Source organism: Ammospiza nelsoni, chromosome 3 (assembly GCF_027579445.1).
Source record: "Ammospiza nelsoni isolate bAmmNel1 chromosome 3, bAmmNel1.pri, whole genome shotgun sequence".
Classification (NCBI taxonomy): Eukaryota; Metazoa; Chordata; class Aves; order Passeriformes; family Passerellidae; genus Ammospiza; species Ammospiza nelsoni.
This window is the reverse complement of record NC_080635.1, coordinates 97,145,709-97,161,965: the sequence shown is the minus strand read 5'-3', so window position 1 is coordinate 97,161,965 and position 16,257 is coordinate 97,145,709. Positions and strand designations below refer to the sequence as shown.

Below are 16,257 nucleotides of genomic sequence, written 5' to 3'. Positions count from 1 at the left end.
CTTCTCTTTTTAATATAGCATTGGGGTATGAATATAGTTAGGGGTTTTCCATAATGATTTTAGATTTCAGGGTTTTAAATCTTGTTCCACAAGCCTGTTCTCAATTGAAGTGTGACAAGCAAATAATCAGTATGGTTTCATAAGTAAACCATTTAATTTTTTCACTAATGACAAGATTTGTGTGGCCATACCAAAACTAGTATTATAGCTTAAATTATTTTTCAGAAAAATTATTATGAAGTGCTGTTTAGCAAAAGGTACATGTAGATACTTTAAACAACTTTTGTCAGCTTGTTTCTGAGAACATCATACATTTCTGCAATTTGTTTTGTTCCTCAGAACTCGTGTTGTGTGAGTTAATTTGTGTGGCATTAAGATCAAACCTAAGCATGGTGAATGCTGTTAGTTCAAAATCAATATATACTTACCAAGTATAGGTGGCATAATTAGAGAGAAGTTGAGTAGACACACTGCTGCTGTTCTGTACACCTTTGTTCATTATCCATACCCTGAAGTTACTGTTGGGGCTTTCAAGGCATATTTTGTTGCTGTCTGTTTTCAAGAAATATTGAACATTTTTGTCCTTAATACTGTGTTTCAAAAATGAAATATAAATTCTTGTTATAGGCAATTTTAGGGTTTATTAATTGTTCCCTTATTACTCATACTTCAGATGCAGAAGGAAATTAAACATAATACCAAATTATTATTTGATTTATCAAATCCTCCAAAGTAAACAGGGCTGTTTAACAGGGAAAAATATCTTTGTGAAGGAATGTATCTGTTCTCTTCATAAATGAGTGACTCAAAGTTCAGATCCAGTTTAAGCTGCCATACTGTGTTAGATTGATTTGCTCTTAACATTGAGCTACTGAGAGATCACTTAAAGAACACTTTAATTAACTAAAGAAATTCCTCATACAACTAAAGATTCGTATTTATATTCATGTATCTTGTAAATTATATACCTTTAGAAAAATGATATGGGAATAAGGCTTCTCTAGAAAATCTGGTAGGAGAGGAATTGTATTACCTTGATTTGAAATGATGACATTGCTGCTGAATAGCAGTGGATAATCTGAAAACTCTATCATCTAAACTACAGTACTTTCAAATTTAATTTTGAGTAGAAAATTGTTGTCCTTGACAAGGTGTCATGATAAGCAATCATGATAATTGCAAATTTTTTTCTTAATTATGTTCTGTCCTCAATCTCAGAAATTGCTATGAAGAATTTTAATGGAAGTTTATAGTTTACTTAATAACTGTGGCACTTAATATGGCTTCAAGTTTTATTTGATGAATTCTTTTTCATGTCTTAAAATTGTTTTGTGAGATAATTTGTTGTTTCACTCTGCAACTGAGAAAGTACATTACTCATGGGTATGTCCTCTCATCTTTCCAGAAAACATAGATGTAGAAATTCGTCTTACAGAATTGTGTGAAGAAGTCAAGGTACAGGGCTTTTTTTCATGTATTAAATAAGTGAAATAACTATAAAAGTAGAATGTGCTGATTTTATATGCTACTTGGGAATAAACTCTTTGTTTCAGGGATGACAGCATCTATGTTTTTCCCAGCACTTATTTAAACTCTTCCTCCAAAGAGAAATTGCGCAATTGTCGCCAAAACTGAACTGTTGATCTGGTGGCTTGGTGTGTCAGTGGTAGCTGTGTAACTATTTATGTCATGAAACTGAAAGTTTAGAAAGGTGGATTACTTGTATGGAAATCACACTTTCAATTTTCTGCAGTTAAAATTAGATTTTTTGGAATTGGATGTTACCAAATAGCAATGATGCAAGATCAAATAGTAATAAGTTTTACAAAAGGAGATTCAGCAAGTCATCCCCTCATCTAAAAGCACTTGTTCTGATGCTGTCTCCTTTTCCTGTTTCCCTACATTCTTAAGGAAACACTGTCTGCTTTAAATGGCTTAGATTTGTCTCCCCATCTCTCTCCATAGTCAGAGCTAGCCCCAGCTGAATAACCAATTTCTTGGTCATGGTGAAGTCTGAAGGACAGGTTTTAGAACTTCTTGAAAGTTTATCCACCCTTTGCTGGCAAGTGGGCCCAGCTTGGAAGCTCACCTTTAGTACTGCAGTAGTAGTATAACTGCCATAAAGTGTAATGTGGCCTTTTACAGGATGTAATTTGTATAACTGGAGACAAATTCAGCTCTGCTAGCTCTCTATGGGCAACGAATAATCTTACTTTATGTATTAAAATAGTTTTTGTATTTACATAGCTTCTCTAAATTCGTTAGTTTCTCCCTTAGCTTGCTAAACATTTTCTGTTTTCTTCATTCTGTTTTGTACAATTCATATCAAAAGTTTCTCTTATTTCTTTTCTTATTGGTTAAGTTGTTATTTCTATATTCCCAATCCTTTTTTCTACTAGCTCTGTAATATTGCTAGAGTTGGTTCTTTACTATCTTTTCATAACTTTGCCTCAGTGCCTTATGGGCCTACAATGAGTTTCTGAAAAACTGTGTTATTTTCTAAAATGGCAGGGAACATAAGCCTAACTATCTACAATTGCTGTGGAACTGTATCACAGGATTACATTAAATTGTAAAAAAAGCAAAACTTGTTTCACACCGAATTTGTCCTGGTGCGATCTAGTTCTTGGAAGGCTGTGCTATAACACTGCTTCCTGGCTATGCATAAAATGTATGTAGATACATAGCATCTTATAAAGGTTAGTGTGAGTAATAACTATTCTGAAATGGAGATATCTTTATTAAATTCTTAAGATTTTGTCAAAGTTGGACTAACATAGCAAGTGTCAATTTTTGGTTTCCTGATTCTTCTTCCTTTCAGGCACACAGGACTTTTACATGTTAGAAAATACAACAGTTGAACTCAGTTATCTTTGCCATAAGTGGAATTATTGCTTTAATTTTTGGACAGGAGTCCTAATTCTAAAAAGCAATGGGATAAATACTTAATACAACATAAAATAATCTAGTACTGTTTTAACATAGATTTATCCATTGTCTTGTTTTGAGGAAACTCCAGGACATCCAGTTTTGATACTTAGTTTAAATGGTTCTCATTTGAAAGTTGCTTTTTAAATTAAAATTCCCCCTAAGATAAAGTATATATTTTTATTATTATTCCTATGTGTACATTATGGTTTCATCAGTGAATCACATAAATATTTTTTCCTGACTTCAGAAAATGGAAAATCCTGATGAACTGGCAGAACTTATAAATATGAATCTTGCCCAGCTTTGCTCACTTCTGATGGCTCTCTGGGGGCAGTTTCTGGAGGTCATTACCTTACAAGAGGAGGTCACAGCTTTGCTAGCACAAGAGCATCACACATTAAGAGTAAGTATTGACCCAGAGACCTTCATATGTTTACTGGGACACATTGTTATGGCAATGTTTATCACAATGAGCCTCCAGATTACCATTTTTCTATTTATATTCTGGAAAGCTGGTTAGAATTGTAAAGGGAGCTGTTCCATTTCATTTGTTACCTTGTATATAATGTATAATGTTGCTGGAATATAATGCATAAAACATACTATTTATGTTTATGAACCAGGTAATTCATTGTTTTTTTGAATAAGAAATGCAGTTCAGAAGACAGACTGCAGGATGTGGAATAACATATATTTGTGCAGACTTTTCTGTAGAAGCCATGTCTTGTGCCCACCCTACATATTACTTCTCTGCATTTAGGCTGCCTGCTTACATCATAAACAAAGTGTATTTCTTTCTGAATTAAGGATTTATGATGTTAATAAGTTTTGAGAAGTCTTTTACATGGGAATATGTAAAAGAAGGGTATGTAAAATGATCAGGCATGTGTTTGTGTGTGTGTGTGAGTGTGTGTACTAACCCATGTGTAGTGCTGTTGGTCTGTCTGGGGGTGTGTGCAATTGCTCTGGGCTCTCTGCAAGCAGAACCACAGCAGTGCTCTTCCCATAGTGAAATATAACCACATATGGACTAAAGCATTGCTCTTCCTTGATAAATCATATTGTTTAGTGAGGAAATGGTGGTTGTGGAAATAGCCTGTTATGGAGAATAAATGGAATCTTTCACAAAGAATGCAAAGGGTTATTAGTTTGATGTGCTAGCCATAAGAAAGGTGTCATTTTATTGTCTCTCTATGAATCTTACCTTTCGGTGGGTTTTGTATAAATACTGGAATCCCTCAAATTAACTGGTGGAAGGTATGGAACAAGAATACTGTTTCGTTTAGCCCGCATTTGCATTCAGCTGCTGGTATGTTAGTGTTTGTAAAAATTTATATTTAGTAAAACCAAAGGAAGAAGTAATATATGAATTTTTACTGCTCCAGAAAAGACTATTATGTATTTATCTTCTTAAATGTGGTTCTTTTAAAATCTGTGCTGTAAGTTATCCTCCTTAGGTCATAAATGCCTTAATTATGGAGTTTTCCTGCAATTGTTTTAGGGAGTATAAATCCAAATATTTCACTGTACTATGGGAATTGAGACATTGCACATATTAAAAGTATTTCTCTGATGCTTTCCAGTTTGACAAAAATTCAAATAGGAGTTCCCTTCCTCCCTATGAAAAAAAAAATAGTATAATTTGATTACACATCTGCATGCCCTGCATCATTATGACTTGCTGTTATACTCACTCCTTTTGTTACCTGTCACTGTACTTTGCAGATACTCTATAATCAGTCAAAGACTGGAGAGGAGATGCAAGGCATGGGTAATCCTAAAATTACATTTTTATTTAGTGCCTGATAGCAGAAAGCAAGCAGGCTGACTGAGCCAACTTAGAACCAACAATGTGATATTACTTCATTTTAAAATGGACACTTGTTTTCGGCACTCCAAGATTATATGAGTTTGAATACTTTGCAAATACATGTAATTAAAATATACGTAAGAAACCATTGCTCCACTGGGCTTCCCATGTGGCAGTAGAGCAGGAACTCATAATCCATAAATTCAGTATACCTTTAAATGAAAAAGAGATGCTAAATTTCAGCCTTTTCTAAGACTGTGTTCAGATGGTTTTGGACCTTGTTTTGCAATGCTTAGTATAATAAATTGTAACTTTTATTAATAATATCTTGAGAATTTATATTCAGAGGGATTGTATAAACATACCTCAGGAAATCAATATTGATGAGCATGTTCCACTGGAGCCATTATCTGCACCAGTGGAACATGCTCATCACCAGGCCTACCCCTAGATAGGCCTGCCACCTGTATTTGGTCAAATGACTTTCACCCTCTTTGCACAGATGATTATAAACCAGGCATAAACTGGTTTATAAACTCTTTCTGCTCAAGAGTTGTTCATGTATTGAAATTGTTATTTTAATAATTTTACTTATGTTTACTCTAGTGTTTCACTATTTAACTATTTTCAAATACTTGGAAAAGCCCTACATTAAAAAGTGAGGAATACTTTAAAATTGAACATCCATCTACTACATGGATCATACTGATCTACCTGATAAGGTTTACAAATGTATTTTATTGAAAACACTGCTCAGAATATGTTAGTTGATATTACAAAACATTTGAACACTAAACTGGTTCATCTCTTTATTCTGTAGTGACATCTTCTGGTAGGTCTGAATATATTCTTCCAAAATTATTTCTTTCAGTTTGATTAGTCCTAAAATAGGAGAGCTGTAAACTAAGATCTCTGACTGCTATTCCTAAATATGCAGACACATAATATGTATTCCACAGCAGTTTTTATACACAGTTCTTCTGTTCCCATTGGGAGGACCATAAAAACCATGCCTCTGGAAGTCTAGAGATTAGGAATAGCAGCTGCAATTTCCTCCTGCAAAGTCCTTGTGGAGTCAGCCCAAGTCAGTGGTTCCTGCATCATTAGCAGAGCTGGCAGTCACTCTGGTTCTGCAGAGCCTGGTTAACAGTGTCCTAGCAAGTGCCTCAGTCCTTCAGTAAGTTAAGCACCTATTAAACATAATAAACTACTGTTGATTGGGGGTCTTTTCTCTCATTAATGAGCTCTTATGTGCTTTAGGAGCTTGCTTTCAACGAACTTTATACTCTTGCTAGTCTATGTGGAGCTGTCTGGAGCTGGTATTGAGATTTTCTTCAGAAGCACTGGAATTACTTAACTACAAATGGGATTTGTTGCAAAAGAAAAGATGCCTTCATCTTCCATGGGAGAGAGTGTAGTATTCTAAAGCTCTACTAGCCATATAACTCCAGTTACTTTATGTGGTGAAGTGCTCTCATGTAAACTCAAAACTACCTTGCTTGCTTCCTGGGAAACATCTGTGTGCCCATGTCTTGATATATACCACAGACATCTACTAATTTGGCAATGTTCCTGTAACTATATTTACCAGGAAGTGCTTGGTAAATAACCTGGTTGATTAGGATCTTTAATTAATTTTTAGATTGCTTAATTTAAAGTGATTATGTCCGCTCTTCATGATGAATTGTTCTAAAATCTAGTTTTTAAGCAGTAAAATTATCTGTTAAGTCTATTGTATAACAGTCCCTCCTTCCTGGATAAGGGGGTGGGGATTATCTGGAAAAAATCATGTATTTGCAAGGTAGGTGTCTGTTTAGAAAAGACAGCAGGAAAAATGCAGCAAATTACTTGGGAGCATCAATTCTCGTTCCACATGTGTCTGTATAAACTCATAACAACAAATTCTGAAAGAAAGCAAATTGAGTTCTGGCAAGAGTGAAGTTGCATTTACAAGTAACTGTTGAATTGTGTGCTTTCTTTTTACTTCAATGCATTTTCCATGACTATTCAGAGATGATGTTATGACTAAGATTAATTTCAGGTAGTACAGTACAATAAATTCCGGGAGGTTGGGACAAGACTTTCAGTTTCTATTGCAAGTTAGAGATTGGGGGTAAAAATGTTTGTGATTTGGGATTGGGTTTTTTCTTTAGCACCTTAGAAAAAATTTTCCTCAGTTCTTCTTGTATTAAGAAAACAAAAAGGTGTAGAAGCTGCAGAACTTAATCCAAGTGTTCTCTCTAGAAGTATAGTGGGCAGTGTATCAGGAGGGAAAATGAACTCCCATGCAAGTGCTCATCTCTGAACAAAATTAATGTGGTCCTAAAAGTCTCATATTTGCCAGTTCATGGACAAGATTTCCAGAGAGCCATGTTTGTGCTCGGGGTGGGGGCAGATGCTGGGTGAGGCTCTGAGTGAGAGAGCTGAGGGAGCTGAGCTCGGTCGTCCGCTTGTTGCCAGTTTCACACTGAAAACTCCCACAGTCTGTTCAGGAAGTTCCGTCATTTAGGGGGAAGACACAGAGTATACTGAGAAAATAAAGGAGTGTAGGAGGTCAGGAAGTGCTTGGTAAATAAATTATTGATTTGGTAGACTAACATGTAATTCTCTAAGTGGGATAGAAATTCTGTTGAAATTGATACAACCAAATTAATGTTAACGAACAAGCTGTTGCCAACAACCATTGCACAGCACATTCCCTTTGTTTTGCTTTTTTTAGATGCAGGTAATTTGGCAGTTGCAAAAATAAAATGCATATTGATTGAATTAGTATCTATGTAGAATATTGGAAATGTGAGAAATCTTGTACAAAACCTTTGGGGTTTCTAGATACTACGTTTTCAGTACATTGATTATGTTTTCAATTGCAGCAAATTGCTGTATAATTCACATTCTCTATTTTAGCAGGTATTTGATGGTATAATATTGATGGTTTAACATGTTTGATGGTAAAAAATATACTCCCATGTGTTAATAAATATCACTTCAGTATTGTATTGTTTATTGACCTCAAACATACAATTAAGTCTTTAATACAGTGCTTATAATTAATATACATTCTGTTACTGTCTTCATAATTTCCAGCTGAAATCTTTGCAAACTAAAGATTGTTTTGCAGAGTAGTTTACTGTGGGCTAGAGGACACTTACAGAAAGTTTGAAACACTCCTCTGTATTTTGAGATGGCAGAATATCTAATGGGTTTCTGCTTCTGAAGGTAATACTCAGGCTCATTCAGAAGTGGGAATTGAAGAGTCATTTCCTTTCTTCCAATTGAAAATTCCAATAGTATTTTTGTGCATTATTGTTTGAACCTGATTTGGATGATTGATTTATTGGAAATAAAATTTTCAGCAGGCAGTTGAGTCTAATATAATTCCCAGTTATCCAGAGCACAAATTAAAATTGTTTCAGTCACTGGTCTTGTCTGTGTCACCCATCCAGAATGAACAACTAAAAAAAAAAAAGTAACTGTCTGTATTATACATACAAATGATACATTGATGCATAGGAATGCTGGTGGATTTTTGAAAATTATTTGTAAGGTAAAATAAGCTCTACCTTCATTTGTGTCTTGCAGGTGCGCAGATTTGCTGAAGCATTCTTTTGCTTTGAGCATCCTAGGCAAGCTGCTCTTGCCTTTCAAGAACTACAGTGAGTAGCCTTTGAAATTGCACAGTATATATAGCATGTAGTACTGTTACTGTATAGTTTGTGTTGTGTAGAAGTAGCATTGCAGAAATACATAAGAAATTAATGAGAAACTTTTGTTCTCAATATAGATTTAAAGTACTGGTAGTTTTATAAGAAGTTATTAAATAATCAATCTATTAATAATTAATTAGTAGAAAAGCTTCTACTAAAATGAATTAAACTGTTGGTAATTTCTGTTAATGTAAAAATAAATAGTTCTGTTTTTTTCATGGAGGACTGCTTCTTTTTTCAGTGCTCAAAGTCATCTACAGGTGTGTGCAGCTATCAAAAACATTTCCTTCTGCAGTTCTCTTCCACCCCTCCCTATTGAATGCAGTGAACTAGATGGAGATATGAACTCCTTGCCTATTATCTTTGAAGATCGGTATTTAGATTCAATTACTGAAGGTAAACACAGCTCACAGTACAATTTCCTTTTGAAGAAATTAGCAAAATTATGTAAAACTTGAGTATTTTATTATAAATTTCTTGGTGACTTTAAAGAACTACATTTACTTGATAGAATATGGGGTTTTACCTTAAGTGTAGAGGATGTGTAAAATTCTATAATTGCTAGTGTGTTATAGCATTACTTATCTGCATAATTTTAATGTAAACATACTTTCTCTTTTCCCCCTTTTTCTTTGAAAGATTTGGATGTACCCTGGTTGGTAGCTCAGAGTGTTCCAAGGGCAGAGTCCAATAAACTGGATAAATTAGAAGCTGAAGAAGGTTTTGTTGCTGGTTTTAGTAGCCCAGAACTCAAAATGAGACCTGCTGGTGCCTCCGTCTTTTGGCATTCAGAAACTGAAAAGATGCTAACAAAAACCTTCAAAGGGAAAAATGAAGATACAAATAAATCCAAAGCAAAGGTTGCTAAGCTCATAAAAACAATGAAAGCTGAAAACACCAAAAAAGTCGTAAAACAGAACTCAAAGGACTCTGTGGTGTTAGTAGGATACAAATGTTTGATAAGTGCAGCACTGGAAAATGCCTGTAGAAGGTTAGAGGGCGAGCCTTCGTACAGTGCTAACGAGGGGCTGGACCCTGGAGTGAGTGGAATTCCTTGTGATACAAAGGCCTGCATCAGGCCAAGAGACCTTCCATTGATGCCATATGACGAAATGGCTGTCAAGACTGAAGGTGACCAACCAGGTCCCAGTAGTCCTGTGCACTGTGAAAATGAGGCTATTTTTGATAGACTGACCATCTCCCAGACAGGTTCTGGAACTGCTCAAGCAGATGGTGCTTTACAACACAGAGGTACACTTGAAGATTGTCATGGAGATCAACCAGCTTCCTCAGGAGTCAGGACAACTGAGGTCAAAGCAAGTGATAAGAATCTTTATGAAGAGGAGAAAGGAGTGGCTCACACTGGATCATGGGCTAAGTTTCCACAAGATGAAGAGCACAAAGAGAATTTGTTGGCACCCAATATTCAGTCTTCAGGATCTGGAAACAAATTGAATTTGGGAGAACAGGACCCCATGCCTGAAAAGGAAGAGGTCCATGAGAGAAACTGTCAGCATACCAGTGACATCTTGACAAAAATGAAAAGCGATCCACCTGCTCTTTCAACAAAAGAAAGTCAAATCTCTGCAAGTGGAGACATGACTAAATTACCTGATGTTAGTGTGACGTATGCCTCTTCTAGATTTTCAGATTCAGGTGTAGAAAGTGAACCAAGTTCTTTTGCAACTCACCCCAACCCTGATCATGTTTTTGAAAATGTTCATGGACAAAGTGCACACAATGGTGAGAGAGCATTTCCTCAGCCTTTACTAAAACCAGACTGTGCAATAAAAAATACAATCGAAAGCCATTGCACTGAGAGTACAAGCGCTGTAAGTGAAATACAGTCATCCCTGACATCCATAAATTCACTTCCTTCAGATGATGATGAGCTGTCACCTGATGAGAATTCAAAGATATCTGTTGTACCTGAATGCCAGCTAAGTGACAGCAAAACAGTATTGGATCTAGGAGCAATTGACTTGCCAAAATGTGATGACAGTAAAACATCAAACACCAACTTGCAGCAACAGCTTGTTGTGTGTTCAGAGCACTTGGATAACAAAACTCCCTCTATACATTCCTCACTCTCAGGAAAAAAAGATTTGTTACACTTGGTTGTTTCAGATGAGGACACGCCTACTGATGTGGAAAGTTACAGCCCACAAACAGGCCCTGGTGCAACCTGCAAGGACCCTCAGGACCTTGAAAGGCCTCCTAGAGCTACAGAAGAAACAGTTAACTTGTGTTTGGAAACAACTTGTATGGGTGAGCCATCTGCTGTTTCAGGTTCTTCATCTGTAAATGCAGCAGTTAAAAAAATAAACAAAGGAGAACATAATGAGCCTTTAGAACTAAAGGGCACAACTGAAGAACTGTCAGGAGCTAAAAGTGAAACTGGTACAGATAATCCTTCTCCAACTGGTAGTGCTGACATGGTAAAGCAAGGGCTTGTTGAAAACTATTTTGGCTCTCGAAGCAGCACAGATATTTCAGATATTTGGCCTATGAACAAGAGCAATCCTGTTAGCCCTCAAAAGGAAGCATATGAAAAACAAATTATTTGTTCTTCCCAACAAGATGAGGAGGAAGAGGAGGATCAAGAAATGATTGAAAATGGGTATTATGAAGAAACCGACTATAGTATATTAGATGGAGCATGCAGTGCTGACCAGGATCATGGCTTAGGTGGAGAGAGAGTCCTGAGATCTGAAATGATTGACAGTGGACACCTGCAAGACATAATGCCTGTGCCCCCTGTCTGTACTCCTGGCTGTTTGTCTTTCCCTTCTTCTCTAAGAGACTCTCCCTGCAATGTTACCTCTTCTTCAAAGAACAAATCTGATGCAATTACACAACAGCCAGGCAGCACATCCTACAGCTCAGCTTCAGCTGTTTCCTGGTATGAAAGCTCCCCAAAACCTCAAATGTTAGCGTAAGTGATTGTTTTAAAACAAGCTTTTTACTTCTAGAAATTATGTTAATATAATAGAGAAGGGGAAAAGAAGCATGGTTGGGCTTCTGGGTAGAATGCCCCAGAACTGTGGCTTGTGGATTCAGCATGCCCAAGTAACAGCATGTTCTAGATGTTCAGATAAAAAGTGTCTTAGCACTACACTTCTATGAGTTATCTTGTAGTTTCATGTGGTTTGAAAAACAAGCAAAACAGGATTTTTCTTTGTTATGTTTAAAAAATAATCATCCAGCTGAAGAATGATGTTGTAAAAAATGTTATGCTATTGAGCATAAAAATGGTGTTTTATGAAATAGGAATTGTTAAAATAGCCAGCTTGGCAAAATATGCTTTGACTTTAAAAACATAAATCCAGAAAACATTGTGTAACTGGTTGTCCATCAGATTAGTTAAGTGAAGCAAATGTGTAATGCAAGCTATGGTAATGGCCTTATTTTTAAATCTTAACTTCAAATATCAAAAATGTAACACCTCAGAGACCATAGTGCTCTAAATTACACTGCAGTTTGGAGACCAGGAAAGCCAAATTTAAAGGAATGTCAGGGATCCCAGATTGTACCTCTTCTTGCTGTAAACATAGGAGTTTCCCTGATAAACTCCTGCTGCTAAATAAACATGTGAAGCAGCAATTTATGTGTTTTATTGGAAGTAAAATGTTGCAATGAGAGAAAATTTAAAAGAGAGGTAGAAACAAATGCTGAGCCAGTGGAAGAGATAAAAGACCAGATAGTTCGTGAAAAGCAGCTTGAGAACAGAAAGAAGGAGTAAGCAGTCAGGTGGAGGAAAACAGGTTAGAAGTGGCCAGAAAAGTAGCTTCTGAAATACTGTATGGTGGTACTGGTGTGCAGTGGGAAAGATGAAGAGCAGAGACTGCTCAGGCTGTTCTGTAACAATAAAAGGGAGCTTGGAATAAAATCAAGGACTTGGCTGTAGGAAAAGCAGAGTCTCCTGGAATATGAGATAACTGTGAATCCAGAGGGTATGGTCTGCTCCATAAAGAACCACCCTTGGTGTGTTCAGGAAACATGCCTTGAGTACAAACTTTAGTAGCTTCTGTTGCAGAGTGATAAGAGCAGCTGTCAGCAGTGGTTTCTGTTCAGGCTGACTTCATTGAGGCCTGCTCCTGCCAGTTAGTGAGGAAGGAGCTAAAGATAAAGCAGGGAAAACAGAAAACAAAAGGTGGAATGGGAGGGAAACAGTGAGCAGGCAGAAGAGGATGGGGTACAGCGTGACACCATGAGGGATCATGCAGAACAGATGGATTAAGGAAGCATAAGAAAGGATAAAGCTTTATGTGCTGCAGGGAAACTGATATGCAATTAGGAAGGCCATGCACAATAACTAAACAAAGTGGAAGAAAGGGAGGAAGAAACCCAAGAAACCCAATAGCATGTGAGGATCTCAGCTATTAAAAACCTTATAGGGTATGCCTTCATAGAATAGGTAAAAGATCAGAAGTCTGGATCTGGCTGTTTGGGAAGCAAGTGTCAGTTTTTCAGCCTACCACAGGAACCTTATGGGGAGACATTACAGCACTGACTCCAGCTCTCTTCTGACCTAAGAAATAGGCTTGGCTAGAATTATCAAAAGACAGTGAAAATCGTAATCTTGACTTCCACTTGGTTATAATTTCTATAATTTTTTTATTGTGTGGAAACAAAGCTGTTGCTTGTTTAAGACCACAATGAACGCGTCATCTTTAGTGGTTTCAGAAATACTTGAGAGTTTGCAAAGATGAGAAGAGAGTAGAACTTGAGATATGGTTTTTGTTACAGAGGAAAAGGGGCTGTAGGAATCTGCAGTAAAAATGTTCTGAGGAAATGGCTTATTTTGTGAAAATAGTAATTTGATAAATATCTTTTCCTTCATATTAATTACATAGAATACAAAGCAAAATGACAGTAGAAAACTGTATCTTGGAAGACCCTACATTTATCTAGCAATAGTAAATGTATAATAAGTAATTTTTTGTTCCAGTTTCCTACAGGCTAAAGAAGAATTGAGGCAACTTAAACTTCCTGGATTTATGTATAGTGATGTTTTCCAACTGGCTTCTTCAATACCTTATTTCAGTATGGAAGATGATGAGTGTTCAGAAGAAGGAGTACATCTTATAGTTTGTGTCCATGGCCTAGATGGTATGCTGGGAAATGTGATATTGTACAAGAAAGCAGTTCAGATTACCAGTGAGATTTTGCTTTGGGCATTCAAACTCTGAACTGAACACTTGAAATAGGCTCAGTGAAGGGAAAGGGAATCTGACATTGTACTGCTACATGTGACAATGTGTTTTCTGTCTTTAATAAAACTTCCCTGCACATAAATCTGTTTAATGCCACAGTTCACATCAAGTGCATCTTTCAGTTTTTTATGTCATAAAGGAATTTGTCCATGTTGTGGTAATGGAATGGAGTTATTGACAAAACTGTTTTCTTTATAATTGCTGTCTTGTCAAGAAAAATGAAATATGTGCATCTTGTTAGGAAAAAGAAATAGTACATGTAAAAAACACAGTCAAGTGTTTATGAAGTTTTAAAAGGTTAAGTCACTGAATCACAGTGTGGTTGAGGATGAAGGGGATCACGGAAAATTGTATCTTTCAACTTCCTTGCTCAGAGCAGAGTCTACAGCAGATTGCCCAGGATGCAACCCAGCTGGGTTTTTGAATATTTCCAAGGACAAAGATTCTACTTTGGTAGAAGTGAGAAAAACCTCTTTTTAATTGAAAGAGTTATAAAAGTTTAAGTAGCTTGAATATATTAATCTGCTTTTAGTTCAAAGCATAAATGTATATTAAGAAACAATAGCCCCTCTAGCTTTTGTGCATTTTTGAGACACTTCTTAAATTAACAATATAAGGAAACACAAGAGGGCAGTAGAATAGAGTATTGGACTGCACTGACACTGCACAGGCACCTTCTTCATTTTTCAAATTCCTAAGTTAAAATAAAATAACAGCATAGTTTTTCTTTCCTCATTTGGGCAGAAAATAACCTTTGTTAAGTACTTTTAAAAACAGGATTCAGAGGTATTCCCTCTTACTAGTGTAGATATTCTCATGCTATTGCATGTAGAAGCAGCACAAAAGTTAATTTGACCAAGAAACCTGTTGTTAAAAAAACATGTTTGAAGCCTTAGGAAAGTCCACATAGTTAGAATTTTCTTATGAAATGGCAAGCTTGTACAAGCTATTTCCTATAAATGACAGATGTAAATAAAAATCCTGAAGGCAAAAAAGGCTACCCTTTCTTCAAAAACATCCATGACTACTGATGTGGAAAAATCTTCAGGATACTAGTTAAATTAGCACTTGTTGTTTTGGGTACCACAGTATCTAAAAGTATCTTTATCTGCTGATAGTTCACTCTGCCTTTTCATTTTATGAAATACTCCTTCACTGAATTCTTTAAGCTCACTTTGAGTTCTTTAAATTGCTTTATCAAAATTAATTAGGTTTCCAAGAATGTAATGTTCACAGTGCTATGTATCAGTTGGAGGCTAAGACAGAATCAAACAAGACTTCCTACATCCTTGCTTTTTTAAAAGCGTTTGCATCAAATGTCATTTTCATAAACCATTTTGTCACTTAATTTGACATTGTAGTTTATCTTTCAAAGTCTCACTGAATTTTAATTAGGGCTCAGGCTATAATTAGCTGTGTTTAAATATAAAGCTGTGCCAGAGATTCATTTCAGTATTCTGAGTGCTTTTATTGCAAGTTAACTTTGCAGAATCCAACTCTTGATTGTTTTTCTTTTGAAGGTAACAGCGCAGATCTAAGATTAGTGAAGACTTACATTGAGCTAGGGCTGCCTGGAGGAAGAATTGAATTTCTTATGTCTGAAAGGAATCAGGTATTTGCCAACTAAAAAAGAATTTTTGTAAAACTATGAACAGTGTAAACCTTCAGAGACATTTATTTAATTGCACTACTGTGATTACCACATTTTGTGTATTTTTATTGTATTCTCACGGAATCCATGATTTGATCTGTGCCTTGTGTCAAAGTAATTACAAAATCTTGTATGGTATTGAAGGTAAATATTTTAAGGGGTAACATTTGTTACTACCAATATGTTGTGTGTACTGCGCCTCCTAAGTTCTCAGCATAAGCAGTTTGGATTGGGGATAAAATATGCTCAGTACTAGTGGTAAAAATGGTAATAGTGAAAACTGTTGGTGTGGCAAGAGGGGAGATATGTTATTTCAGAGGATCTGAGAAATACAAAATTCCTGCTGCTTTTTCTTTTGTCAGCATTCTGCAAGGTCTACATCATAACACTGAACAAATATCAAATTACCTCTTGTGTTAAACTTCTGTGAATTTTATTATTTTCTTATGAATTAAACTTGCCTAAGCACAAAAGACCAATTTTTACTTTTTGTCTATGTGTATGTGTGTATTACATATTGTATCGGACATACTTCAGAGATGAACTAGAACAAAGTCTTGTCAGTGGCTCAAACAAAAGCTTCATTACGTGCACAAGCATTTTTCTGGCAGTAGCTGCTGGGATGCTTTGTGAAACAGGCTGGACAGGCACCAAGCCAGGCTTTCTCTTCTCTAGCCCTATAGTTTGTGTCAGTCAGCAGCTGTGAGACTTTCTGATTTGTGGATTCCACTGAGCCTAATAGCTGCTGACAGACCTTTTCTCGTTAATGTTGGCTGATTCTTTTTGAATCTTTTTACTTCTGTATTCATAGCATACAGTTGAGATTAATTCTATGGTTTGTGTACATTAATAATTCACTTACAAACAAGGAAATTTACCTTACAGGTTTTTTTTGGAAAAAATACTTGATAATCATTCCTCATTCACTGCTTCAGTTTTTATAAT

At 36.0% G+C, this 16,257-nt stretch overlaps 1 protein-coding gene across 3 annotated transcripts in view; it reads left to right on the top strand.

Moving 5' to 3' along the window:
* Positions 1–16,257, top strand: part of FAM135A (family with sequence similarity 135 member A) — a 79,724-nt gene that overhangs the window by 50,137 nt on the left and 13,330 nt on the right. For all 3 annotated transcript variants that reach the window (XR_009418028.1, XM_059467577.1, XM_059467576.1), the window contains 7 exons: positions 1,406–1,455; positions 3,179–3,334; positions 8,321–8,394; positions 8,687–8,841; positions 9,085–11,380; positions 13,397–13,557; positions 15,182–15,273. Coding sequence is in view for 2 of the 3 variants with exons in the window: in XM_059467577.1 (XP_059323560.1) it covers positions 1,406–1,455; positions 3,179–3,334; positions 8,321–8,394; positions 8,687–8,841; positions 9,085–11,380; positions 13,397–13,557; positions 15,182–15,273 (2,984 nt within the window). In the remaining variant the exon portion in view is untranslated. The remainder of the gene's footprint in view (positions 1–1,405; positions 1,456–3,178; positions 3,335–8,320; positions 8,395–8,686; positions 8,842–9,084; positions 11,381–13,396; positions 13,558–15,181; positions 15,274–16,257) is intronic.